We start from the raw sequence: 27,899 nt of genomic DNA, 5'->3' as shown, positions 1-27,899 counted from the left end.
AGCTTAAGTGTGTAATAATAATTGTAATTTAACCTTGTTGTGGCAATAACTTCTTTATCTATCTATAGATATAATATAATGTGTGGGTTGTTACGTATCAAAATAAAACAGTAATTATTTTATAGGATAAGTATATGGGATTTCAAACTTCTTTATTAAACAAATTACTTGAAAATTAAAAAGGAGAAACTAATTTGAATTTAAATCCCATCTAAATCAGGTTCCCCAGCTATGACATCGCTTTCGATTTCACAGTGATTTTCGCCTCTCAGGAACTTAAAGAAACCTTTATCTCCCCAGTCATTGTTCCAAGAATTCGCGCACAACCAGTACTTCTGGCCGTTCTCGACTCTCCATCCCAAGATCTTAATAGCATGACCAGCCAATTGCTTTCCAGATGTATGCGAGTACACGCCGCTTTCATAATTAAGGAAATCTTCATATACTATGAAATCAGCCTCAACGGGACCTTTAGTATACAATTCCGCTTTAATATTATCTTCGTCATTAATACAATAAAGGGTTTTCGCGTAGTGCTTGTCTGTTAAGTAGTCCACGTGACCAGCTGTGCATTCTATCAAGCACTTTGGCGTTTTATCGAAACCTTCGCACTTCGGCCTCGGTCATCTACGTGGTGCTCGCATGGAGGGATTTCATAAGACCTGCAACCTTCAGATGAATTATACTGTCCCCCAGACACGACACCAACGTCTTTCCAGTACTGAAACGCTATTACGGGATGACCACCACGGCACCCATCACCACATTTTGTACAGCAACTTACTAAATCCTGGGCTGAATAGTGGAACTGTTTTTTACCATTCGAGTAAGTGCACACTCGATCGGTCATAACTTCAGTAGCTCCGAAAGCCCAACAGCTACCGCACGATCCTTGGTCTCTAATTTCGTTTAGACTCGGGCAGTTCGGCCATTTTTTCCTAGGGTCAAAGTTTTTTGGTAAACTGGCGATTAAGTCAGCGTCATGGGTTATAGCGGGGAGCTTGGGTGTCAGTGGGTTCTTGACTACTCCCATGCCTTGATGTGAGTAAGAGGAGTGTCCAATGGAAAGTTTCGTCCGGCCTTCCAAGAATTTTGCTTAGAGTTAATCAAAGATATGAATTCGTCGGAGAGCGGGTGGAGATCCTTTCCTGCTACAAGTGTGGCAGCAGTGAAGACTATACCGATGGCGATAGAAAGTGCCATCCTTTATTTTGATCGGCAAATAATTGCAAGTTAATGTCACGTCAACGATGAGAAACGGTAGCAGTGTGAGGTGTTCATATAGCAAAGAAAAGGTGCTGTTTTTTTTATAACTATGTAACATAGCACGTAGGTAATTAAAAATACTGGTACAAAGCATATCGGTTCTAGCCCAGTGTAGGGTTCCAAAACCAAAATTATAAAAAAAATACATCACAATTCTAATAGTGGGGAAGCATCCATTTTACAAGTTTCTTTCTTTCACCTTGTATTTTTACATGCATGCCAAGTTTCATACTTTCTTCCTGTTGGGACTGAACTTCGAGCTCGAGTCGGATTAACTCATTCAGCGCTAATCAAGACACGTTGTCGTTTTGCCTCTACGAAGTATTTCCGCTACATATCGGGAAATCCATGTTATCGGCTACGACCGTAGCTTAACGGTGAATGTGTTAAAACTATTCTTAGCTATTTATACTGTCTACGCTTTCATCGCTTCTTCCAGAGAACGAAGGCAGCTGACACAGTAAATTAGCTCTTTTTGCATGGGTATGTCTATACAAAGTGACTCGTTTTCATTGTTCTTGAGTACAGTATCAGATAGTGACGGCCAAATAAGCGAAACGTTAGAGAAAACCGCAGCCAAATAACACTAGATACCGCCACTCTTTGATATTTAACAAATTGAACACATATCAGTGAAAGAATAACGATCAAAGTCAAATGGCGTTCTATAAGTTTTAATTGTGTCGATAGATGGCAGTAAATTTACGTCACTATAAAGTTTTCTTTGACAATACACCTCTATTTCAAATTCTTTTAGGCAGTAAAAAAACTTGGCCGACATTGGTCATAATATCATGGTTCCTTGTTGATTTTTAACCCTAGAAATATATTGTGGTGTTCTTATCTATATGATCGTTAAATCAAACACGAACTCCTCGTATAAATATAAACTATAATATTAAGATCTACAAAAGCGCAATGAATAATGCTATAGCGAGCGAAGCGATAGGTTGCGTTTGCGTAAGCGCGAGCGGCGGGGCAGAGCGGCACAGGTGCGGCGTCGAAGGCGATCGGATGCGCTCTGAGGCTCCGTGCAGCGATCTGGGAGCCGGTCCGTGTAGGTTCCCTCCGCGCATCTCTTTCGCCCCGCTGTCGCCTGGACGGGTTTGCGAATAGTGATGTGCGCATGCAGTCTTGATTAATGCGCCACAACATCATAAAGATAAACTGTGAATATGTTAAATATTCACATTTAAAGTCACGTAATAAAAAGTTAAAAACAAAGTTATGTAGGTATGTATGTACATCGATAAGCGTCTATGATATATTACTTAATATATCGCGCATAGTTCCAATATTATGTTGCCGATATGAAAAGTATTTTTTCTCCACACCAATTGGTAAAGGCCCTCTTGATTGTTCAAAAACGAATGAGAAAGTTGCATTTTATACACATGTGGGGCAAAGTAATCACATGCAAATTTTGAGTTGTTTCCTTGTGTTAGCTGGTAGAATTTACTTTTAAATACTTAGTATTTTTTGTATTACGTTCATTTGTTTTTTTTTGGAAATCATAGTATTTTCCTCGCGTTGGTGTGGTGAAAAAGTTTGTTTCACTCTGAGGCAAAGTTTGTTTAACCCTCGTGCCTTGAAACCCTCACAACGCTCAAAATTCCACTTCTCGAATTTCTTTAGTGCGATATAATTTAAATAAATAAATAGGAACCATGGCGTGATATCTTCAATAGGCAAATTTTCTATTGATGAGATCAAATTAAGAGTTCCCGGCAAATTTCGTTCTCATTTTAAAACTACGTGTTGGATTGTAATGAAACTTTGCACATACAATGACATGACGTATATCTATGTCTGTAATTAGTTTCTATAGCTCCAGCTTCTAAAACAAACAAAATAGAGCAAAAGGGAGAATCAACTTTTTAGCGTCACTCGTTGTCATGGTTACGATTAGTTGTCCAGGGGACAAAAGTTCATTGAAATACTGATTTTATGGTACTTAAATGTATCAAACTTGCGTTTTTGTGGTCGTTATAACCAATGTCCATAATGGGCCCCCTACTAAGCATGTTCAGCTGAAGACCGTGATGGATGGCGCAAGCGTGTTGTGGAGGGGAGAAAGCTATGCGACCAAGCCTGGTTTACTACGTTAGATCGCAGAAGGTGTCGCAGAAAGCAAACCGGGACTGGAACCTCAGGTGGCATGAGCTTTCGCTGCCAAAAATATGGGAGGTCGTGCCGCTCACGCATCGGCCTCCACAGTCACCAAGCCCGTTGTCTAAACAGCAATGCTTAAATCGTCTGCAATAGACGCAAAGGCCTGTGATGACTAAGCATGTTAATAGAACGGCATACGTCTCTTCAAACAAACTGTGCCACTGTTGTCCCTTGGACAACGGGACAGGATAACAAAACAAAAAAAGTTGATTCACCCAAAAACAAGTTTTGAATAAAAATCATATTTTTTTTATGTACCTGAAGCTACATAAACTAATAACAGAAGTAGATATACCTTATCCTATAGTAAGTACAAAGTTTCAGAGCAATCTAGCTAGTCGTTTTAACATGAGAGCGTAGCTACGTTTCTATGAAGAACCGAGCTTGCTGTGGACTCACAAAATTACTTAGTGCTTTCCAACCGGGACAAACATATGTTATGTAAAAAAATGAAACAATAAATATCTTATTATTTTGTTTATTTACTTAGTAATAAGTCTTCAAAATGATAACAATGGGTACAACCGGCAGATTTATGGGGACTAATGCATTTTTTTAAATGATAAACCCAAACCAAGACGTGTTTTCAAAGTAACATTTTCGGTAACTCGTATTATTTGATCAAACTCACTCGTCCATCTTTCGATCCGGTTTTCTGGCCTCTCCTACAATGTACTATTATTATACTACGTCGGTGGCAAACAAGCATACGGCCCGTCTGATGGTAAGTATGCGCGTTACCGACCCTAACACTCCGTATCCTCGTTGAGCTCTGGCAACCTTACTCACCGGCAGGACACAACACTATGAACAGGGTCTAGTGTTATTTGGCTGTTTTTTACGTTTTATCATACCTCCCGTACAACTTATTATTTATTAACCATTTGGACGCCAAAAACACCTAAATTTGTCGTGCCTACTGCGCCAAGGGCGACTATAGGTGTTATGGCGGACGCTGTCAAAGTAACCTTCACAGTTTCGAGTAATGTTTACATTATAGCTATTACGCCTGAAACCTTGGCGTTTGAGTGATATTTGTATTTATGACATTAAGCGTTCAAAGTAAGGAAACTGGTGTTTTAGGGTCGGCAACGCGCATGTAACACCTCTAAAGTTGCAGGCGTCCATAGGCTACGGTAACTATGCCTGTTTGCCACCGTCATGGTATAAAAAATGTATAGAATGAACACTCCAAGGTTAGATATTTTATTTCTCTATGGTATTAGTTAGATATTAGATCGACTCTAGCGCCGCCCTGGTGGGTCTGGAATTAATTATTGATTTGACTTATGACAAGTGTACTAGGAAAGTTGACCCTTTCTTAAGCTGTGCTTATTTGTCGTTTGATTTTCCCCCACCCCAGCACAGACTATGCACATAGCCAATATACGCCTTAAATTGGGTTCGGTCGGCCATTTTTGTTTGAACGTCATTATTTGTCGTGAGAAGAGCGTGAGTCCGGGTCTGAGACGTGGTCGTGTTCCATTTCAAAGTCGTCTACGGCCATTGGAGTATCTGCAAACAATTCACATTTATAAGAACCTCTGCTATAATAGCAAAGATACATTGTACGGAAAGTGGAGGTAAGGAACGTAATCTCCATATACCAAAAAGTGTCATCAAAAAACCTTAAATAGGTGGCGCTACAATACCTAGAATACTTGAACAAAAAATTCAAATCATAGACAGCGCAATTCACTCCGTCAATAACGCCTAGGTTCTTAGCTACTCTAGCGCTACTCTGGAGAAATTTGGAACTATTATTTATAGCTGACAGGTGGACACTTTTGCAACAGTTCTACCATAAGAGATTTCACTCCTTTTAATCCACACTCCATAGTAAATTAATTGAATTTCGTGTTTCGAATTTGACAGGTAAACGAGATGGTGCTGTACAGCCATACATTTTGCGGTAGCTGTAACTGTCATAAGTTGACGTTTGTCAATTCAGTGACCGCAAAACTATGAAGTGTGGAATTAAAATGAGGAAAACCTCTTATGGTAGAACTACTGCAAAAGTGACCAGCTTTCAGGTTTAAATAATAGTTCCGAATCTCTCCGGTGGTCTCCATAGAGGTATAATCATATAGAGATGAAATGGGGGAGGGGCAACGAATACCTGACCTGACCTGAATGACCTGTGATCAATAACAGTATGTGATAACCACTCTGTAGTTTAAGTTTTAACATACCAAGGTTTCAATATACATACGTATGCAAAAGCGGCTATAGTTATTAATATTTACAATACTAGTTGATGGAGGGTAGATTTAGTTTTTTTTTCTGCCAACAAACTGTACTGCAGTTTGGCAGATTAGTAGTTTAAGGCTTTTTGTAATCTTCTTTTGATTCAAATAAAAAAAAAAAAAAAAAAAAAAAAAAAAAAAAATAACCTGACCAAATTACGTAGGTTCTTTTTGGGTATGTTGTTGTCAGGAATGTTAAAATGTGTTTTTAATTTTGTCGCATGGCGTATGTTCTGTCCCTCACGGGCGCACGCGTACACATCTATATAAATACTAGGTTTAATGTTTTTTGATGGACACTTTTCATCCATGAGATTTTCCTCCTTTTATTCCACTCTCCATACGCAAAACAGTTATTTGTTTTGGATATCAAACAGAGGGGCGCGTTTCTTTGCACTTTTAACGCGAACTTAACTTTTAACGAGGAAATTTCCTCGCGCGGCAAACGACGGGCCTCGCGCGGCCGCGTACTTGTGTAACTTTTGCCTTAGCAGGTTTGCCTCAGCCGAGCCCATTTGCTTAGCAAGTTAGTCTACAGGAGACAGGGACGGGTAGTGTTGTCGTGCTACTCACCCAGATGGTCTAGCGTGACCCCCATGGCTCTCCGGACGCGCTGCAGCGGCGCCAGGCCGGCGGGCGGCACGCGCGCCGCCATGCCGCGCAGCCAGCCGGCGGCCTGGCGTGGCTCGTTACCCTCGCTACAGGAGACAGGGACGGGTAGTGTTGTCGTGCTACTCACCCAGATGGTCTAGCGTGACCCCCATGGCTCTCCGGACGCGCTGCAGCGGCGCCAGGCCGGCGGGCGGCACGCGCGCCGCCATGCCGCGCAGCCAGCCGGCGGCCTGGCGTGGCTCGTTACCCTCGCTACAGGAGACAGGGACGGGTAGTGTTGTCGTGCTACTCACCCAGATGGTCTAGCGTGACCCCCATGGCTCTCCGGACGCGCTGCAGCGGCGCCAGGCCGGCGGGCGGCACGCGCGCCGCCATGCCGCGCAGCCAGCCGGCGGCCTGGCGTGGCTCGTTACCCTCGCTACAGGAGACAGGGACGGGTAGTGTTGTCGTGCTACTCACCCAGATGGTCTAGCGTGACCCCCATGGCTCTCCGGACGCGCTGCAGCGGCGCCAGGCCGGCGGGCGGCACGCGCGCCGCCATGCCGCGCAGCCAGCCGGCGGCCTGGCGTGGCTCGTTACCCTCGCTACAGGAGACAGGGACGGGTAGTGTTGTCGTGCTACTCACCCAGATGGTCTAGCGTGACCCCCATGGCTCTCCGGACGCGCTGCAGCGGCGCCAGGCCGGCGGGCGGCACGCGCGCCGCCATGCCGCGCAGCCAGCCGGCGGCCTGGCGTGGCTCGTTACCCTCGCTACAGGAGACAGGGACGGGTAGTGTTGTCGTGCTACTCACCCAGATGGTCTAGCGTGACCCCCATGGCTCTCCGGACGCGCTGCAGCGGCGCCAGGCCGGCGGGCGGCACGCGCGCCGCCATGCCGCGCAGCCAGCCGGCGGCCTGGCGTGGCTCGTTACCCTCGCTACAGGAGACAGGGACGGGTAGTGTTGTCGTGCTACTCACCCAGATGGTCTAGCGTGACCCCCATGGCTCTCCGGACGCGCTGCAGCGGCGCCAGGCCGGCGGGCGGCACGCGCGCCGCCATGCCGCGCAGCCAGCCGGCGGCCTGGCGTGGCTCGTTACCCTCGCTACAGGAGACAGGGACGGGTAGTGTTGTCGTGCTACTCACCCAGATGGTCTAGCGTGACCCCCATGGCTCTCCGGACGCGCTGCAGCGGCGCCAGGCCGGCGGGCGGCACGCGCGCCGCCATGCCGCGCAGCCAGCCGGCGGCCTGGCGTGGCTCGTTACCCTCGCTACAGGAGACAGGGACGGGTAGTGTTGTCGTGCTACTCACCCAGATGGTCTAGCGTGACCCCCATGGCTCTCCGGACGCGCTGCAGCGGCGCCAGGCCGGCGGGCGGCACGCGCGCCGCCATGCCGCGCAGCCAGCCGGCGGCCTGGCGTGGCTCGTTACCCTCGCTACAGGAGACAGGGACGGGTAGTGTTGTCGTGCTACTCACCCAGATGGTCTAGCGTGACCCCCATGGCTCTCCGGACGCGCTGCAGCGGCGCCAGGCCGGCGGGCGGCACGCGCGCCGCCATGCCGCGCAGCCAGCCGGCGGCCTGGCGTGGCTCGTTACCCTCGCTACAGGAGACAGGGACGGGTAGTGTTGTCGTGCTACTCACCCAGATGGTCTAGCGTGACCCCCATGGCTCTCCGGACGCGCTGCAGCGGCGCCAGGCCGGCGGGCGGCACGCGCGCCGCCATGCCGCGCAGCCAGCCGGCGGCCTGGCGTGGCTCGTTACCCTCGCTACAGGAGACAGGGACGGGTAGTGTTGTCGTGCTACTCACCCAGATGGTCTAGCGTGACCCCCATGGCTCTCCGGACGCGCTGCAGCGGCGCCAGGCCGGCGGGCGGCACGCGCGCCGCCATGCCGCGCAGCCAGCCGGCGGCCTGGCGTGGCTCGTTACCCTCGCTACAGGAGACAGGGACGGGTAGTGTTGTCGTGCTACTCACCCAGATGGTCTAGCGTGACCCCCATGGCTCTCCGGACGCGCTGCAGCGGCGCCAGGCCGGCGGGCGGCACGCGCGCCGCCATGCCGCGCAGCCAGCCGGCGGCCTGGCGCGCCAGCTCCCGCTCGCTGGCGCTGGCGCGGGCCGCCAGAGCGAGATGCCACGGCGGGGTGGTTGATAGTCTGCAATCAAATATCAGACGTTCCATTTAACCATAAAAATATCCATGTTAGACCCAAGTGCAAATACAATGCGTGTGTACACGTATAGTGGAGCCGTTAACCACGTATAGTACGATGGATTTTAACAACAAATCACCCCCCATACCTATGTTTTTTCTAAACCATTATAAAAATGCGCCCGTTCATAGTTTTATGGCTCTCTGTCCATTTACCTGTCACACATTAAAAAATAAAATATCATTCGATAGCTTATGAATCAGAGCATACATTTGAATCCCTTGAGAATTCATAACACAAAGAAAAATTGTGTTTCAAGCTGTACTTTTTTTACCTTTTATCTTTTTTTTTCAAAAACGAGGTCGTTGGCCTGTACTTTTTTTATTGTTAAATGATAGTACAGAATATCAGCTGAAGTTTAACATCTAAATGATAACGCTAGTTAAAACATTTCATAAGTTACACGAGTCCACACAACACCTTCTGTAATGTTTCTCGAACTAGGTCGTTTAATTCCAAATGATAATTCGGGCGGCGGGCAAGTATAATTTGGAACTAAATTGACGCTCATTACAGAAGGTCTTGTTTGGACTCGTATAACTTATGATATGTTTTAACTAGCGCTATTATTTTGATAACAACATTGAGTTGATATTCTGTAGTAGGTATCATTTAACAATAAAAAAGTACAGGTCAACGACCTCGTTTTTGAAAAAATAAAGATTAAAAGTAAAAAAATTACGTTTTGAAACACAATTTTTCTTTTTGTTATGAATTCTCAAGGGATTATGGAAAATTATCTGTAATATTTATGCTTCAAATGTATGCTCTGATTCATAAGCTATCGATTGTTTTTTTTTTTGTTTATGTATGACAAGTAAATGGACAGATAATGGTACATTAACCAAGTGCAGTCATGTTTGGCGCCATAAAACTTTGAAGGGGTGCATTTTTAAAATGGTTGAGAAGAAACATAAGATATGGGGGGGGTGATTTATTGATAAAATTCATCCAGTAGATATTCCGTTTTTTAGGGTTCCGTAGTCAACTAGGAACCCTTATAGTTTCGCCATGTCCGTCTGTCTGTCTGTCTGTCTGTCTGTCTGTCCGAGGCTTTGCTCCGTGGTCGTTAGTGCTAGAAAGCTGAAATTTGGCATGGATATATAAATTAATAAAGCCGACAAAGTCGTACAATAAAATCTAAAATTTTTTTTTTTGGTTACCTCCCCTACACGTAAAGTGGGGGTGAACATTTTTTTTTGCTTCAACCCTACAGTGTCGGATATCGTTGGAAAGGTCTTTTAAAACTAATAGGGGTCTTCAACAAACATTTCTTGATAAAGTGAATATATTCGGAGATAATTGCTCTGAAAGAAAAAAAAATGTGTCCCCCCCCTCTAATTTTTGAACCATAGGTCCAAAAAATATGAAAAAAATCTTGGAAGTAGAGCTTAACAAAGACATTAAATGAAAACTATAGCGAATATGATCAGTTTAGCTGTTTTTGAGTTATCGCAAAAGGTTTCCCCTTCATAGTAAAAAGACGTACACCCACAGTTCATCCCTTGGTTAACAATCTACCATACTTTAAGCTCCAATTTAGCTTATTGTGACGGAAGAGTAACTACGGAACCCTACTCTGAGCATGGCCCGACATGCTCTTGGCCGGTTTTTTTATAGTTACTTCTGGTTTATTAAATATAAATTATGTCAAAGAGCTTACAGTTTACGTTTGTTTCTCCTCTATAACTTTTAGTGCTATTAATGCTTGATATAAGATATTTTTACTTATTTAAATAGGTACAGTCAACAACCCTATTGTACTTAAACCTTATTGTGCTTCTTTGTACGAGTACATTGCTGTTTCTTTGCGACAATAAATGCAAATGAACCGCCCATACCCATAATATCGCGATCACCTCCATACTCTGCAAGATTATGGAGCGTGTACTGAACACCAAGCTCCTGGCATATCTCGAAGGTAACGGCATATCTTCAGTGATCGGCAATACAGCTTTCGCCGGAACCGGTCAACTGGGGACCTCCTGATTTATGCCACCCACTTATGGTGCGAGGCCATCGAGGGTGAGGCTATCGCCGTGTCCTTCGACATTCCCAAGGCCTTTGACAGAGTCTGGCATGACAGCCTAATAAGCAAGCTCTCCGCGTATGGGATCTCTGGCCTGCGCTCCTGGATCACTGACTTCCTGAGGGACCGATCTATTCGATTGTCCTAGACGGATGCTCGTCTAATCTTTTGGCTATTAATGCCGGGGTAACTCAGGGCTCAGTCCTCTCCGCAACCCTCTTTCTGCTGCACATCAACCATCTGCTCAATCCCGGCGACAATCTTTCGGTACGCAGATGACAGCAAGGTTACGCCTCCACTAAGGCGTCGGCCCTCAAACTCACTCGTCTATCTTAAAGCGGTTTTCCAGCCACTCCTACAATGTACTATTTGATAGAGCAAGCTAGGGTGTTACGTTACATCTGAGTGGCGTTCGACGTAGTTCCGCCAAGGCATCATAGAGTGCGCTGTTAAAACAATAGGGTTGTTTCCATCTACAAATCTCAGGGTGGAATTGAATCCCAATAAAAAAATTTGGATTATAAGAACATGTTAAACTACTTTTAGGGGACCTGTAATGACCATATTTTTGTAAATATTGAATTTAAAATATCTTTTGGCACACGTCACATGACCAGACTCGAAACGTCATTGAAGATTCTGATGACGTCACAACTCACGGATTGACAATGTTGACAGTTAGGCGATAAACAACAAATGACAAATGTCAGTTGATAGTTCGTATCTTCTACGTGTGTATGTAGTTATGTGTCAAACCGTAAACTGTGATGTCACACAATTTTCAAAGAGCGTTTTGGGCGCGAAAGCATCTGTCAAAATATATTTTGTTAAATTAACATACCTATTTAAAGCCGTTTTTAGTATAAAAGTTGAATTTTAGGGCAACTTTTAGTTAATATACAACGTGATACAAGCGTTTCGAAAAATTGGAAATAACCCTATTCAAATCGAGAACAATTGAAGTTATGCTGTCAATAAATCTCCAGACGAGAATGGGAGAAGATGACGTCGCTGGCGGTGCCTGGGTCAAACCCACTGGCTTGCTTACGATAAGAAATGTAACGTGTGCTGTGATTTGTAATCAGTCTTATCCAGTAACAAATGTGAATTGAACATCGTGTTTCATTGAATCCCCTCGTCATCTACTATTGAAGGTTCTAATGTGCTGTCTCTAGTATGATACGCCCACCATTCCCGACATATATATAAAATAAAGGCAAATGATGTTTTAGTAAAGGTAACTTGTTAAACGATAATTTTACTAATATTTTCGATAAAAATATTTTTATTAAAACCATAATTTGGTTCGATACATAATACTGAGGTCGTTTTATTGTAATTTACTCCGGATCTAGCTAATTAAAGTTACACACTATATAAACAAAAATATTTATTTATTACATATTATTTTGCCCCAGAGCATGCACCTTCTCATGCGCAAAGTGCATTTTAAGTCCGTTTTTTACTCACCGACACCTTGTGCAGCGTACTTTGGACTTGCAAGACAATAGCTCCTTGCAGCTGAGGCTAGCATCAGGAAGGGTTTCCACGAAGGGGTGTACGCTGGTCCATGTTTTGCGTACTTCTAATGTGTGATTTATATATGAAAACAGAGCTGGGCATCTAATTATAATTATAACACTAACATTAGCTCTTAATTTCTTATATACTAATCATTGGGCCCGCCGATCGCCTCTTTTTCCTATTTACAATCAATCGAGACGAATTCCTGCTTTCATGTACAGCACCTCGGAAGTATATTTCAAGGCCGCGGTGATTCCGTAGTCGTGTAGCGAAGCAACTATATCCTCCTCCACGTCATCTACGTCTATGCCGAGCTCTGTTTTGACGTACATATGTATATACATAGATACTTGGCATATATACAGTAATATTATATATAATAAACAGTAATATTATCTTACCCGTCTCTCTGCTCCTTCTCAAGTTTCTGCAGCAACTGGCATGTGTGTTTCAAGGCCGTGGCGATGCCGTAGTCGTGTTGCGAAGCAATTATGTCCTCTACATCGTTTAAGATGTCTACATATAGGTCCATCTCTGTTTTACCTACATATGTATACAGATACTCAAACAATAAAGAGTAATATTATCTTACCTGTCTCTCTGCTCCTTCTCAAGTTTCTGCAGCAATTCGCATGTGTGTTTCAAGGCTGTGGCGATGCCGTAGTCGTGTTGTGAAGCAATTATGTCCTCTACATCGTTTAAGATGTCTACATATAGGTCCATCTCTGTTTTACCTACATAATATGTATACAGATACTCAAACAATAAAGAGTAATATTATCTTACCTGTCCCTCTGCTTCTTCTCAAGTTTCTGCAGCAACTCGCATGTGTTTCAAGGCTGTGGCGATGCCGTAGTCGTGTTGTGAAGCAATTATGTCCTCTACATCGTTTAAGATGTCTACATATAGGTCCATCTCGGTTTTACCTACATATGTATATAGATACTCAAACAATAAATAATAATATTATCTTACCTGTCCCTCTGCTTCTTCTCAAGTTTCTGTAGCAACTCACACGTGTGTTTCAAGGCCGTGGCGATGCCGTAGTCGTGTTGCGAGGCAGCTATGTCCTTCTTCACGTCGTTTAAGAAGTCTACGTCTATGCCTAGCTCTGTTTTGAAATACATATGTATATAGATACTTAACAAATAAACAGTAATATTATCTTACCTATCTCTCTGCTTCTTCTCAAGTTTCTGCAGCACCTCGCACGTGTGCTTCAAGGCTGTGGCGATGCCGTAGTCGTATTGCGAAGCAACTATGTTCTCCTCTACATCGTTTAAGAAGTCTACATATAGGTCAGTCTCTGTTTTACCTACATATGTATATAGATACTCAATAAATAAACAGTAATATTATCTTACCTATCTCTCTGCTCCTTCTCAAGTTTCTGCAGCAACTAGCACGTGTGTTTCAAGGCCGTGGCGATGCCGTAGTCGTGTTGTGAAGCAATTATGTCCTCTACATCGTTTAAGATGTCTACATATAGGTCCATCTCTGTTTTACCTACATATGTATACAGATACTCAAACAATAAAGAGTAATATTATCTTACCTGTCTCTCTGCTCCTTCTCAAGTTTCTGCAGCAATTCGCATGTGTGTTTCAAGGCTGTGGCGATGCCGTAGTCATGTCGCGAGGCAGCTATGTCCTCCACATCGTTTAAGATGTCTACATATAGGTCCATCTCTGTTTTACCTATATATGTATATAGATACTCATACAATAAAGAGTAATATTATCTTACCTGTCTCTCTGCTTCTTCTAAAGTTTCTGTAGCAACTCACACGTGTGTTTCAAGGCCGTGGCGATGCCGTAGTCGAGGCAGCTATGTCCTTCTTCACGTCGTTTAAGGCTCTGTTTTGAAGTAGATATGTATATAGATACTTGGTAAATACACAGTAATATTATCTTACCTATCTCTCTGCTCCTTCTCAAGTTTCTGCAGCACCTCGCACGTATGTTTCAAGGCCGTGGCGATGCCGTAGTCGAGGCAGCTATGTCCTTCTTCACGTCGTTTAAGGCTCTGTTTTGAAGTAGATATGTATATAGATACTTGGTAAATACACAGTAATATTATCTTACCTATCTCTCTGCTCCTTCTCAAGTTTCTGCAGCACCTCGCACGTATGTTTCAAGGCCGTGGCGATGCCGTAGTCGAGGCAGCTATGTCCTTCTTCACGTCGTTTAAGGCTCTGTTTTGAAGTAGATATGTATATAGATACTTGGTAAATACACAGTAATATTATCTTACCTATCTCTCTGCTCCTTCTCAAGTTTCTGCAGCACCTCGCACGTATGTTTCAAGGCCGTGGCGATGCCGTAGTCGAGGCAGCTATGTCCTTCTTCACGTCGTTTAAGGCTCTGTTTTGAAGTAGATATGTATATAGATACTTGGTAAATACACAGTAATATTATCTTACCTATCTCTCTGCTCCTTCTCAAGTTTCTGCAGCACCTCGCACGTATGTTTCAAGGCCGTGGCGATGCCGTAGTCGAGGCAGCTATGTCCTTCTTCACGTCGTTTAAGGCTCTGTTTTGAAGTAGATATGTATATAGATACTTGGTAAATACACAGTAATATTATCTTACCTATCTCTCTGCTCCTTCTCAAGTTTCTGCAGCACCTCGCACGTATGTTTCAAGGCCGTGGCGATGCCGTAGTCGTGCTGCGAGGCAGCTATGTCCTCCTCCACGTCATTTAAGAAGTCCACGTCTATGCCTAGTTCTGAGAGCGTCTTTAGTTGTTCGACGTCTACTTTCACTGATGATATGTCCTGAAAATGAAAATCGAAACTAAAACATACCTCAGATTTATCATGTCAATAAATTATCAGTTAGTCTGTGCGGAAAGAGAAGAATCGTTGAATGTAACCCCCTTATTCATAAACGTGTACTAAAGTTACGATGCCGCTGATCATGGTCTGTCCCTTTCCGACGTATTGGTATGACGGAAAGGGACAAACGATGATCAGCGGCATCGTAACTTTAGTACACGTTTATGAATAAGAGGGTAAGGGATTACGTTCCATGACGTGGGTGCGGGGTGTTAGGGTCATCAACGCGCATGAGACTTCTTACTATCAGGCAGCTGTATGTTTGTTTGCCACCGACGTAGTATATAAAAAAACTGTATTGTTTTTTTTACCTTTTCCTCCTGAGTTTGTTGTTCCTGTTCCTTCTTTTTGTCAGGAAATAGAGCTTCCATATCATAGAATAGGTTCCAAGGGGAGTCCGGGGCAAAGCGGAGCATCTCTTCATTTCCTTGGCCTGTTTCTGACGCTGGAAGTTAAAAGATTCGTTAAGACGCAATACGTACGTTTAAGAGGAACAACCCTGAGCTTTTTTTAAAACCAACTCAAAACCCAAGGTTAAGGAATAGAGATATTAATAGGATAAATCAGCCACTATTTAATTCAGCCCAGTATAATAACAACTGCTACATGATGTCAGGAAAAGTTTATAATAATATTCCTCTAGATTTAAGACTGCTACCAGATAATTTATTTCAACGGAAACTCCGACATTGGCTCATTGATAAATGTTTTTATAAATTAAATGATTTTTTTAATAATTGTTATACCTAGGTTAGAAGTTGACATTGTAAATTTGTATATTCTTTATGACTGTGATTTTATTTTATTTTAGTTGTAATGATATTAATTTTATTTTAATTCAATTACCTAATTCATTTATTTCAAATTGTATATTTTAATTTGCATGCCACTAAAAATGGTGAATTGTGCTGATCCATGTTATTTTAAGTCCATTACATTGTACCTGACCATGATTCTAGCAAATAAAAACTTTGAAACTTTGAAACCTTTACGTACAATACTAGCATTCAATCAATTCATTTTTAATCCCATTTTGAAACTCTAGATCCATGGGGTCCCAGGGCGCACAAGTTTCTTGCAGAAAACGCGAAGCGTCTGTTTGACGTAACTGGTGACCGAAGAGCTGGCGGCTTCCTCGCAAAACGTATCAGCATTGCGACACAACGAGGAAATGCCGCCAGCATCCTTGGTACAATGCCTCAAGGGCCTATTTTAGAATTTAAGCTAGTTATAGTAATGCCTCTGTATTATTATTATTGTAGTTTGTGGGCCTTTGAATGCCACGTCGACCAGGCATTGGTCTATTGTGACAGCCCTTTAAAGTTCATTACTGATGCCCGTTGAATCCAGGAAATTCCAGATTCTTTGGGCCGTAGTGTTCTGTACCTCATAGGGTTGCAATACGTGCCGCCCTAGGTGGGTACTTCTTTTTGACATTAGTGGTCCACAGGAGCAGAGAATGTGCATTGCAGTCTCCTCTGACTCATGGCAGAACCTGCATGTCGCGTCTTGTTTCTTTCCGATTTGAAACATGTGTTTGTATGCCTCTGTATATGGACCATTCCACGGGCTGTCCCGTGTGGACGCATCTTATTTCCTGTGTTGCGACTTTTTTTGGCGTTCAAAGCAGGCGATTATTTTTCTGTGCATATTTTTGATCATTAGTCACAGAAAAGGTAACTCTCTTCTTCTTCCTCGCGTTGTCCCGGCATTTTGCCTCGGCTCATGGGAGCCTGGGATCCGCTTGACAACTAATCCCAAGATTTGGCGTAAAAAAAACACAGAAAAGGTAACTCTTGTACCCACAAATCTTCAGAAAATTTGCGTTTGTTCGGGACAACGTAGACAATTTCATGGAATGCTCCATATATCTATTATGTAAAAAAAAAACATTATTACCATCCTTTCTTACTGGAACTCTACAACATCTACTAGGATTTGGAACACAATCTTACAAAAAAAAATCTAACCATGAGTAAGCTCAATAAAACTTCTCAAAAAATATTTTCAATATATGGTAGTAAATAAATAACTTACGTAGGGTATGGTAGAGCAAGTGCGACTCCTCTTTCGTGAGAGTGGCGAAGGTGCCGTCGTAGGAGGGCGCGAAAGAGCTGAAGGGTCCGTAGTTGAGCGGCTTCACTCCTTTCACCAGGTTACGGCGGTCTTCGCGAGGCGCTGAAATAAAAACAATTAGATACCCTATGGTTGACTGGTAGAGAATGCCTTAAGGCATTAAGTCCGCCATTTGTACCTATTTTTATTGTGCAATAAAGTTTAAATGAATAAGTTTTTGGCAAAAAAATCATTTTTGGTACAAGCTTTTATCGCTGACTGTACTTTTCTTTCCACAGAAACTAATACTCATCGAGCAAATTCTAAAAACCCCAAACACAATTAGGTCGCGTTGTTTTATCACAGAGTTCCAATGTCCACCTCTTGTCTCCATCATCAGATCAGCTCGATGGTACCATAATATTGCATTGTCACCCGACTTACATATTTATGCAAATTTTCAGCTCAATCGGAAACCGGAAAGTGGATCAAATTTAACTTGCAAGATTTGATTACAAACAGACAACGGTCAGGTGAATGTAAATAAAAGCTTGTAATAAATAAATAAACGATTAACAGATTATTTCTGGAGGCTAAGTATAGATATAGGTTTCGCGGGTTTGGTTTCGCAACTCGGCGTCAATACAGTATAAATAAATAAATAATAAATATTATAGGACATTATTACACAAATTGACTAAGTCCCACAGTAAGCTCAATAAGGCTTGTGTTGAGGGTACGTACACAACGATATATATAATATATAAATATTTATAAATACTTAAATACATAGAAAACACCCATGACTCAGGAACAAATATCCATGCTCATCACACGAATAAATGCCCTTACCAGGATTTGAACCCGGGACCATCGGCTTCGTAGGCAGGGTCACTACCCTCTAGGCTAAACTGGTCGTCAGTATGTGAATCAACTAAAACCATTTACCCACCCCGTTAATATTTATGTCATATTGAGCAACTTTTATTATGGGGCCGGTACTCTGCCAACCCTGGGCATTCGAGAATGACGTGGGGGGTTGTCTCCTCTGCCTCCATGCACGCCCTGCAGAGGGGGCTGTTGCACAGTCACCAGGTGCTTGTTTAGTGAGGCGTGGCCAGTTATGGCCCCAGTTAGAAGCCGGAGCTGTGGCCTCTTCAGCTGTCTCAGCTTCTGTGACAAACCGGGGTCGATTGTCGGGAGGGCTTCCTTCGCCTTTTCGCGGTTTTACATTGGTGTTGAGTTGCAGCATGTTCCGGAGCCAGGCATAAGGTGGAGGTAGAATTGGCTCAGGTCCTGTGACCTTCAGTTCCGAGGCTCCTCTCGCCAATATGTCGGCTGCATCGTTACCTCGCGAGTTGCTGTGTCCCTTAATCCACTGCAGTTGCGCTATTGGTGGTGCATACCTCTGACAGATTAGCCCTGATAGTAGTAGCAGTACTGACCGACTATCAGAGAGTATGCGGATGGGGTAGTCCAATATCTTTCTTGAGACGATTGCGTGTGCTGCCATTATGATGGCCATACGTTGTGCCTGAAAGACCGTGTTATGGGCACCAAGTGGTGTAGAGATATGTATGGTCCTGTGAGTGTTTGTGACGAGGTTAGTAGTTAAGTCTTACCATACAGCGCGCCAGTGCCTTGCGTCAGCTTGCCGATGTACTGGCCGTGTGATGGGTCTCTCATCTGTGTGGACGGTCCACGGTGTGTGTGACGAGGTTAGTGGTTAAGTCTTACCATACAGCGCGCCAGTGCCTTGCGTCAGCTTGCCGATGTACTGGCCGTGTGATGGGTCTCTCATCTGTGTGGACGGTCCACGGTGTGTGTGACGAGGTTAGTGGTTAAGTCTTACCATACAGCGCGCCAGTGCCTTGCGTCAGCTTGCCGATGTACTGGCCGTGTGATGGGTCTCTCATCTGTGTGGACGGTCCACGGTGTGTGTGACGAGGTTAGTGGTTAAGTCTTACCATACAGCGCGCCAGTGCCTTGCGTCAGCTTGCCGATGTACTGGCCGTGTGATGGGTCTCTCATCTGTGTGGACGGTCCACGGTGTGTGTGACGAGGTTAGTGGTTAAGTCTTACCATACAGCGCGCCAGTGCCTTGCGTCAGCTTGCCGATGTACTGGCCGTGTGATGGGTCTCTCATCTGTGTGGACGGTCCACGGTGTGTGTGACGAGGTTAGTGGTTAAGTCTTACCATACAGCGCGCCAGTGCCTTGCGTCAGCTTGCCGATGTACTGGCCGTGTGATGGGTCTCTCATCTGTGTGGACGGTCCACGGTGTGTGTGACGAGGTTAGTGGTTAAGTCTTACCATACAGCGCGCCAGTGCCTTGCGTCAGCTTGCCGATGTACTGGCCGTGTGATGGGTCTCTCATCTGTGTGGACGGTCCACGGTGTGTGTGACGAGGTTAGTGGTTAAGTCTTACCATACAGCGCGCCAGTGCCTTGCGTCAGCTTGCCGATGTACTGGCCGTGTGATGGGTCTCTCATCTGTGTGGACGGTCCACGGTGTGTGTGACGAGGTTAGTGGTTAAGTCTTACCATACAGCGCGCCAGTGCCTTGCGTCAGCTTGCCGATGTACTGGCCGTGTGATGGGTCTCTCATCTGTGTGGACGGTCCACGGTGTGTGTGACGAGGTTAGTGGTTAAGTCTTACCATACAGCGCGCCAGTGCCTTGCGTCAGCTTGCCGATGTACTGTCCCAGTGTGATGGGTCTCTCGTCGGCGGGGGTGGACGAGTCCACGGTGTTCGTGACCAGGTTGAGCGTTGTTTTGCCGTCGGCGTCCATATTCGGGAACGCTGTGGATACAATTTATATAAGTATCGAAAAATTATTTAAAAAATAATGTGGTAAGATCTTCAATTATAGGGTTTCCCCGGATTTGTCCTAGTTTAGAGGACATCCGGGGAGCGTCCAGAGGGGGCTTCATTTGTAGTCTGGGTTTAAAAATTTAAAGTCTTAAACCGCCCGCGACCCACGCAAACCTGTTTAAAAAAAATCTGTTGACATGTCCGGGTTCTCGACTCTAAAATCCAGGGTTTTCACGCGTCTTGTCCTGGTTTTCAAAATTTTGAGATGGCAACCCTATTCAATTATAAACTGAAATAAATGTCATATACTAAGAAAATTAATGATAATTGACACTCCTGAAACGAATAATATCCATTGATCTGATTTTGAAGACTTGTATTTACAGTACGTATGGTGCTACTTTACCGCGCTAGTGCGATAATTAGCACATTACCTTATTATGTCGACAATTTAAAGGGCCATATGCACTGTAAAATGTACGATACATGTGCGAATAGCCAATTCGCGTGTCGATTTAAAACACTCCCTTCGGTCCTGTTTTAATTTATCCTGACTCGTTGCGAATTTCCTATTTAGCACTTGTATCGTAATGTAGTATTTTGTAAATTTTCAATGTAGTATTTAAGACCTGTATTAAACGATTCCTAGTATTTAAATCTTACCTTTCTTAGCGAGTCGCCTACGGTGCTGCTCCCTAGCGGCCTCCATCTGCAGTTTAACACTGTCTCCGTCTGGCCTCTCGGCCCCGTCGGATACCACTTCGGCCTCGGAGCCCCCTGATTTTATGGGGCTCGACCGTTTCAGCACCTTCTGTTCAGGACAAACGTTAGCGTATGGGATAGGTGAGGAAGCTAGGGCATGCTGGACGAGTTGGATTCGTTGTGGTCTTTTTTAACTCAGTTTTAGTTGAAACGGCGTGTTTACTTCGGATCAGATACATCTAAATACAAAGCCTAAAGTTTATTTGTTGGTAAGTTGGCTACAGACATACCAATTTTTTTTTTTTATACTACCTCGATGGCAAACAAGCATACGGCCCGCCTGATGGTAAGCAGACTCCGTAGCCTATGTATGCCTGCAACGCCAGAGTTACATGCGCGCAGCCGACCTCAACACTCCGCAGCCACGTTGAGCTCTGGCAACCTTACTCACCGACAGGAACGCAACAGTAATGAGTAGGGTCTGTCAAATCTAATGGACAATTCGGCTCTTAATTCAGAGGCCTGCCTCTTAGGCTACGTCCGCACAGACAGGCGGCTTGCTCTGCGTTTAGAGTCTAGCTAGTAGTGAAACAAACATTCTAGAATATTCGCGACCAGCCGCACTGCGCGCTTGACGCCTAGCTAGTCGCTTAGCGTGTAACGAAGTAAACAAACGTGTGCAAACAAAGCCACCAGGCTCTAGACGCTAAGCAAGCCGCCTATCTGTGCAGACGTAGCCTTTAGGGTGTCCCATATAACTTTGTGCGTGTATGCTTTGATAAATTAGGTACACACATTTTAACAAATTGTATAAAGGATTTTTAACTTGTTTTCTATAGGTTATAACACTATTTGTTACCGAAAAACTGAGTAAAAATGATGGTATTAGATATTGATAAAGGTAGACCACAATGAATCCAGCGTCTCCTAACACTTCACCATGCAATAATGGCGTCACTTGCACACGATGAAGCCAAACCAAGCTATCACTTCTATGTTTGTATTATAATAGTATTCCATTCGCACAAAGATATAATATTACTTAAATAATGGCTTAAATATAATATTGACAAAAATATCCATGGTGTGCCAAATATGTCAGATACTTTTAGGTACCTATTTTCTCTCTTTGTTCATAATCTTGAGGACAAAAAATATAATACGTAGTTATAATCTTTTTGGCTGCAACGCTGCCACTATGTGACTTGGTTTGGATATACCTACTGGCAGACATTGAAGTTTTAAAGGAAACTCGCAAAAATTATCTGTAAAGGTTGTCTGGAAGAGATCGCTTTTTAGCGATAATCCGCCTGTTGTTTACCTCTTAATGTGCTGTATTATTTGAATTGTTTCTGTACTGAGGTGTGCAATAAGAGTATTTGTATTAAACCATACAATTTCACTATGGGACCAATCCGATGAAAATATTAGCTGTTTAATATATGTGTGTATAACCCCAAAGATTTTAAACGTGTAGTATTTAACCGCATTTAGAGACTAGTAAAATGTCATAAAAAGTTTTCTGAAATCGGTCTGGTTTTAGAGACAATAACAATTTTTGTGAAAATTTGTTTCGAAAAACGCCTTTTTGGCGGCGACGCTGCCACTGTGTGTCTTGGTTTGGACATACCTACTGACAGACATTAAAGTTTAAAAAGGAAACTCGCAAAAATGATCTGTAAATTAAAAAAAACTATACCGAACTTATGCGTTGCAATGTTTATTTCGCCAAGATGTAAAATTAAATAACGGGTCGCACACACACATACACTTTTTTCTTTGTTTCCAGATTTGATTAAAAGTCATATAACATTTTTTGCTCCTAATGACCTCAGGAACGCGTGGTTATATGGGCTCACGGTGTATAACATCGACATGATCACTCGAAATGCATTAAATAGCCAATATTTTTGATCTTCGTCCCACAGTAAAAGTTCATCAGTATTATCTACTTATTCACATAGCAAAGTATAGCTACAAGTTGAAAATACACCTTGTATATTATATCTTTGAGCGGATGGTATAGGGCTAGTAAATATATATTCACTACTAAATGTGAAGACATTCACCTTTCGCCCGTACGTCCTAAGAGGCTGCGTGGCAAAAAGTTATCACGTAAAGGTCTTTTCAAATTAAAAAAAACTTCTATTAAAAATTTAAAACAACCACATAATATAATACCTTTCATACAGATAATTCTTTGACAATAGAAACATTAGTAGACCTACAAAAAATTGTATATCTGAATTTTTGATTTCAATTGCCTCTCATCTAAAATTTATATGAATTCATCTTTCAAGGATTCACTTGGCACGGCGAATCCTTCTACCCTACTTACTAATTGTAATTATCTTTATTGCCGTCCCTTTCGTTAATTATTAGTAAACTATTATCTAGAATCTTACTTTAGAAAGTGTCTTGGTAAATAAAATAAAATAAATAAACGTAGGTACGACAAAAGATTTGTGAAATAAAAATATTCAAGTTTGAAATGAGCCCGATGATTTTTTAATGTATTTGTATGAAATAAAAAACATTTTAATATTATATGTGCAAAGCTAATCATATTATTCCAATTTCATTTCAGTAATCTTGTCATTGTGAATTAAATAAACCTATGAAAATCAATAATACTCACAGGTACATTAGGCGTTTTAAAAACGGAAGCCATGGCACTAACACTGATTCCTTTTGACTTTTATTTTTACGCATTTTAAATATGTATTTTGGCCGTTACGTTGCCGTTAAGTTGTCGAGTTAAGTATGAATAATAAAAATTTGACAGCTGACAGTCAATTTTGTCTGCCTACCCACTATGAAGAAAAAAAGGAAACTTGTTTAGAATATTTACTAATGATCAAACAAACCTTTTTTTAGCAAACATTTTTAATTATTTTCCTTTTTTCCGTGATAATATTTTTATATTTATTGGAATATTTATTAATGTTGCCAAGTATTGAGTTATCAATCGTGATACTTAATTTTACGTAGTAACCCTAACATTGATTTATTTTTCAAGTTTAGTAATATCAGTATATAGAAAACTTTATGTCCATAAAGTTAGGGTAAGCAAATGTTCTGGCTAGCAATTTCTATTGAGAAGTAAATAAAAAAATCGTAGACGCGGAAAATGATGATGAAACGCTTTAAAAACAGAAAATGTTAGCCAGATTATACCACAAATTGTATAACGCCCTCTCCAAACACCACCGATAAATTGCATGCAATTTGTATACATTGCGGCATTTGATCGATCGATCGAATTTGTCGCTCCTGCTAAGTCAGCAGTCATCTAATACTGGGTGGTTTGGGGTCGTGATCCTGAACGTCCAAAATGTGTTAGATGGTCATACTAAACAAATTCCCCCATGGGAATTACCACAAAATCGCGAAATAAAATCTAATGGACACCTTGAGGAAAACATCGTGAAGAAACCGGACTAATCTCAATAAGGCCTAGTTACCTTCTGGGTTGGACGGTCAGATGGCAGTCGCTTTCGTAAAAACTACTTGTTACGCCAATTCTGGGTACTAGTTACCAGGCAAAATGCCGGGACAACGCGAGGAAGATGATGATTTTGATATGGTCCCATGAGAAATCTTGTTCAGTATGACCATCTTATGCATTTTTGACATTTGGGATCACGACTCCAAAATCACCCAGTGTAATCGCATGCCATTTGTTGCAAGGTCTGTAGAAGCCTTTAATAATAAAAATACACCAAAAATTATATATTAATCTTATTCACTCACCACATCCATCTTCCCGATATCAAATCCCAGCTCCCTGATGGGTATCTCATACATGTAGGTCAGCAGGTCTCCCATAGGCCTCAGTTTCTGCGGAGTGAGCTGCTTCAGCCCGGTATGGAGGAGTCTCCGGGCAGCCTTGTGGTAGACAGTGCCTGCTTTGTTGTATTTCATGGCGTTGTTGCACATTAGCTTGAAGTCGCTCTGTGGAAGATATTATTTATAAGCCTTATATTGGCAGGCCACATGAGGAGGGAGAACCCAGAACAGTGGACAAAGGACCTTGTGGACTAATGTCCTAGGCATAACAAAGAAAGTGGATCACAAACATTTTGATGGTCAGATGACCTTAAAAGTATTGGTGGAGGTGATTGGATGCACAGCGAGAGTTCCATGTAATAATGAAAGGCTTTGAAGGAGCCCTATGTCGAAGGACAAGTTAAAGTCATCAAATTCTAATTACACTGGATCTCATTTATTACAACTTCGGTTGTGGCGACCAAGCCATAAGGCTTGTCTATTAGAACCACTTTTTTGTTTTTGGCATAGGCAATATAAAATAAGATACTTACAATAAAACAATTGAGTGACTTATACTCATTATCATCTATCTTCTGCTTGATAGTGGAAAAGTCCATAGGCCGGCGGATGATGTCAGAGTAGCCGGGAGCAAAATTGTCATTCACCGGCCAAGCGAAGAACTGGTGAGGATCCCGCTTCTCCAGGTTACGGAGTAGCTGCTCTAGGAGGCGGGAGAGGGGACGACGCTTCTGCGAGGCCTGACAAAAATGTAGAAATTAATTTCATTTGTATATAGAAAATTGTGACTTTGTTTTTCCTAATTCTATATTCTGTATTTACGTATTTTATTGATTCAATTTAGTTCAATTTATTGCAAATAATGGCTTCTTTCGTCTATTGAGCTATTGTTAATTTTTTTGTAACTAATTAAAAGTAATCAATGCATGTTAGACACGTAATAATATATAATGCCATTTAGCACTTAGAGTTAAGCTATTAGTGCCGATTGATTGAAATAAATAAATGATATAAATAAGAGCCGATTTTTTAGTTACCATTTATTCGTTCGATAGCTATTCCAAGAATTAAGTTAAGTATCTGGAGGCAGTGGAGGCCTGCTGAAAACACCGAAGTGCGCAAATTACGGGAATCTCTCTTTTTAAACTAATTTTACGGTTTAAACTCACGTTTAATTTACTTTAGTCACTCGCGCGACATGTTTTCGCTAACAGCACGAGGGTCCCCTTTCTCCAGCACTAACAGCACGAGCAGTGTTCACGACGACCGTGCTTCGTACTGCTCCGCGCCGCGTCACACGCTGCGGGCGCGCTTGGAGAACCGGTTGGGGGAGGTCTCGTGCTGTTGTTGTAGGTGGGTATAGTGGTGTGTTTGGGTTTGGGTCACCTAACACTTATAGCGACAAACAGCACAAGCTCACTATGTCTACTACACTGTCACAACATTCACGGGCATTCTGCTGAAGGATCACAGGCTTCTATGCTGGCGACACAGCCCATGCTACAAGTGTGAGGTGAACACTGCTTGCACTGTTAGTGCTTGAGAAAGGAGACCTAGGTTGTCTGAAACCTGTTGCACGGGTGACTAAAAACATGTGAGTTTAAATATAAGTATAGGGAGCGTGCATGAACTGAAGGAGGCAGCACAGGAGCCATCAGATTTTTGGCGCGAGGTATAAATGTGATGTTTTTTGTTCCGATGTAGCCCACAAGATGGCAGAACCTACTATGCACAAGAAAACATGTGACATGTACATGTGCATGTTTATGGTTCCGATTCAGACCACAAGATGGCAGACCCTCCAACGCGCACGGTCCCTATTATTCAAGTAAACCGCCATGACACTGCCAACAGTGACAACCTATCATCAAAATTATTGCTAGTGTAAGAAATTAGTTTCAATGAAATTCCGCAGTATGCCGCATGATCATATAATCCTGGTCAGGCTTTACCTAAATTAGTAATGCAATGTTAACAGTTAACAGATTTAAAAAAGTTAGTTTGCGTTTCCTCCAAAAGGTACCTATGTAAGGTATGTATGTGTATGTATGTAAAGGTATGTATGTGTATGTATGTAAAGGTATGTATGTGTATGTATGTAAAGGTATGGTAATTGGATTCGTGTAAAAATTTAGGGATGCACAATTCAAGCCCTAGGTCACTACCCAGTGTTTTGCCATTACAAACAAATGCTTTCATTACCTACATTGTTCTTTTAACCCATTTTAGGTTGGTTAAAATTGGTGGTACCTAGGTTGGGATTTAAACAAATTTGCAATCATTTTAAGCAACAGTTTGATGCAACTAGCCACTGGCCCATAGGGTAGTCAACAACACTAAAAGAATAACTAATTGATTATATTGCGCCAGATCTAATTTACCTTAAGTACACAAGTACGGGGCTCTCTAGAGTTAGGTGCGGGACTCAGTCTGCGATGCACCTTCTTAGCCAGGCCCTCATCGTCAGTCTCATCATCGTCCGAGAGCTTGATCTGAAGCAGATAATTCCGGACAGTGATTATTTTATTAAACGAAGATAAGTATCATTAACTTTTTTTTTTTATTAATTTTGTGTATTGGTAAAAATTATAAAAGTACAGTTAAACAATTATTTCGTAGTTTGAATGCTGTTCACACATGTATGCGACAAAATAACTGTCCTTTTAAGATTTGTAATGAATTTATGAGAACAGCCGCAAATTCACTGTCTAAACCAACAATTACTCGAAAAAAAAAAATTTGCCCCAACCCTGTAGTATCATGTCTAGATTATAGATAAAGGTAAAGCTCAGGCATTAAGTAAGTTACTTGATTTTTTTTTAATAAAATTCCACTGATACATACCATATCAATCTCGCGACGCCTTCTCTTCTTTTTCTTAGGTTTTTCATCCATTTCCTTATGATCGTCTGTGGAATGATCCACATCACTCATATCCATTACTTCTTCTGCGGAACACAAGTAATTTTACATATAACTTGTTGATTTTACTTTTTATTAACAGTACAATATAGGTTATGATAGAACTTACTACAACTTAATTTATCCATGTCATCCATAGTTAACACTTATGCTTAAAGACTAATAGGTACACACTAATTAATGAAACAATCACACCGAATCCAGTTCGATTAATTATCAATAAAAACTATAAAGTACAAAAACTGTACATTAGGTTCAGCCTAATATTATATTTATTTTTTCAATATTATTTTAAATTACAAGAAATATGACGTGTAATAAAAATCTTTTGAACATCATTTGCTATTGGACGTTATAGATTTACAATGCAATCCTATTCCGATATACGCCAATAAGAAACCAGCGGCTACCCCGTGCAGCAGACGCTGCGCATTAAAAACTAACTAACTACGCTTAACGTTTCTCTTTACGTAGATTCTTTAACTCGGATACACACTTCGGAAGATCGCCTTATTCCTACAAAATCAATTTGAAATTGACTGTTTTCACAAGTGTTTATGAAGTGAAAAAGAGATTTTAGACTTTAGATACACTTTTATTGAGATACCGGACCGTTTATTGATCTAGCTCTAGTTATAGTGTTATATTCTCTTTGGCTCAAGTTATAATCTAGTGGTCTAGTAAAGCCCGATCAGAAATATATGATCATTGTCAAGATTTCCAATTAAATTCCTCAATGTATTA

The 27,899-nt window shown here is 42.3% G+C and overlaps 1 protein-coding gene and 1 pseudogene across 2 annotated transcripts; both read right to left on the bottom strand.

Moving 5' to 3' along the window:
• Nucleotides 1–200: 200 nt before the first annotated feature.
• LOC133518578 (cathepsin B-like) lies at nt 201–1,203 on the bottom strand (annotated as a pseudogene).
• A 2,697-nt stretch (nt 1,204–3,900) lies between these two features.
• On the bottom strand, nt 3,901–27,614 carry LOC133518689 (bromodomain-containing protein 7-like). 2 transcript variants are annotated; one of them, XM_061852365.1, is made up of 13 exons: nt 27,265–27,614; nt 27,078–27,181; nt 26,615–26,725; nt 24,767–24,973; nt 24,198–24,398; nt 22,514–22,537; nt 20,406–20,553; nt 19,587–19,730; nt 16,912–17,052; nt 15,186–15,319; nt 14,630–14,814; nt 8,250–8,428; nt 3,901–4,953 (listed from the first exon to the last, which is right to left on the bottom strand). In XM_061852365.1, the coding sequence occupies exons 1-13, from the start codon at nt 27,290–27,292 to the stop codon at nt 4,871–4,873; spliced, it is 1,689 nt and encodes a 562-aa protein (XP_061708349.1). In that variant the 5' UTR covers nt 27,293–27,614; the 3' UTR covers nt 3,901–4,870. The 2 variants fall into 2 exon arrangements, with proteins under 2 accessions (XP_061708349.1, XP_061708348.1); XM_061852364.1 differs by lacking the exons at nt 3,901–4,953; nt 8,250–8,428; nt 22,514–22,537 and having other exon boundaries at nt 14,598–14,814; nt 27,265–27,603.
• Between the last annotated feature and the right edge of the window lie 285 nt (nt 27,615–27,899).

The sequence above is a fragment of the Cydia pomonella genome, chromosome 6 (genome assembly GCF_033807575.1).
Source record: "Cydia pomonella isolate Wapato2018A chromosome 6, ilCydPomo1, whole genome shotgun sequence".
NCBI lineage: Eukaryota > Metazoa > Arthropoda > Insecta > Lepidoptera > Tortricidae > Cydia > Cydia pomonella.
This window is presented reverse-complemented; position numbering and strand designations above follow the sequence as displayed.

Excerpts from the sequence above, each read along its gene's own strand:
- LOC133518689 (XM_061852365.1), bottom strand. The coding sequence starts at position 27,292 with ATGGATGACATGGATAAATTAAGTTGTA. Across the intron at positions 15,320-16,911 it reads CTTGCTCTACCATACCCTAC|CGTCAGAAACAGGCCAAGGA; the intron begins GTAAGTTATTTA and ends TTTAACTTCCAG. Across the intron at positions 4,954-8,249 it reads GGTCACGCTAGACCATCTGG|ATACTCCAATGGCCGTAGAC; the intron begins GTGAGTAGCACG and ends AATTGTTTGCAG.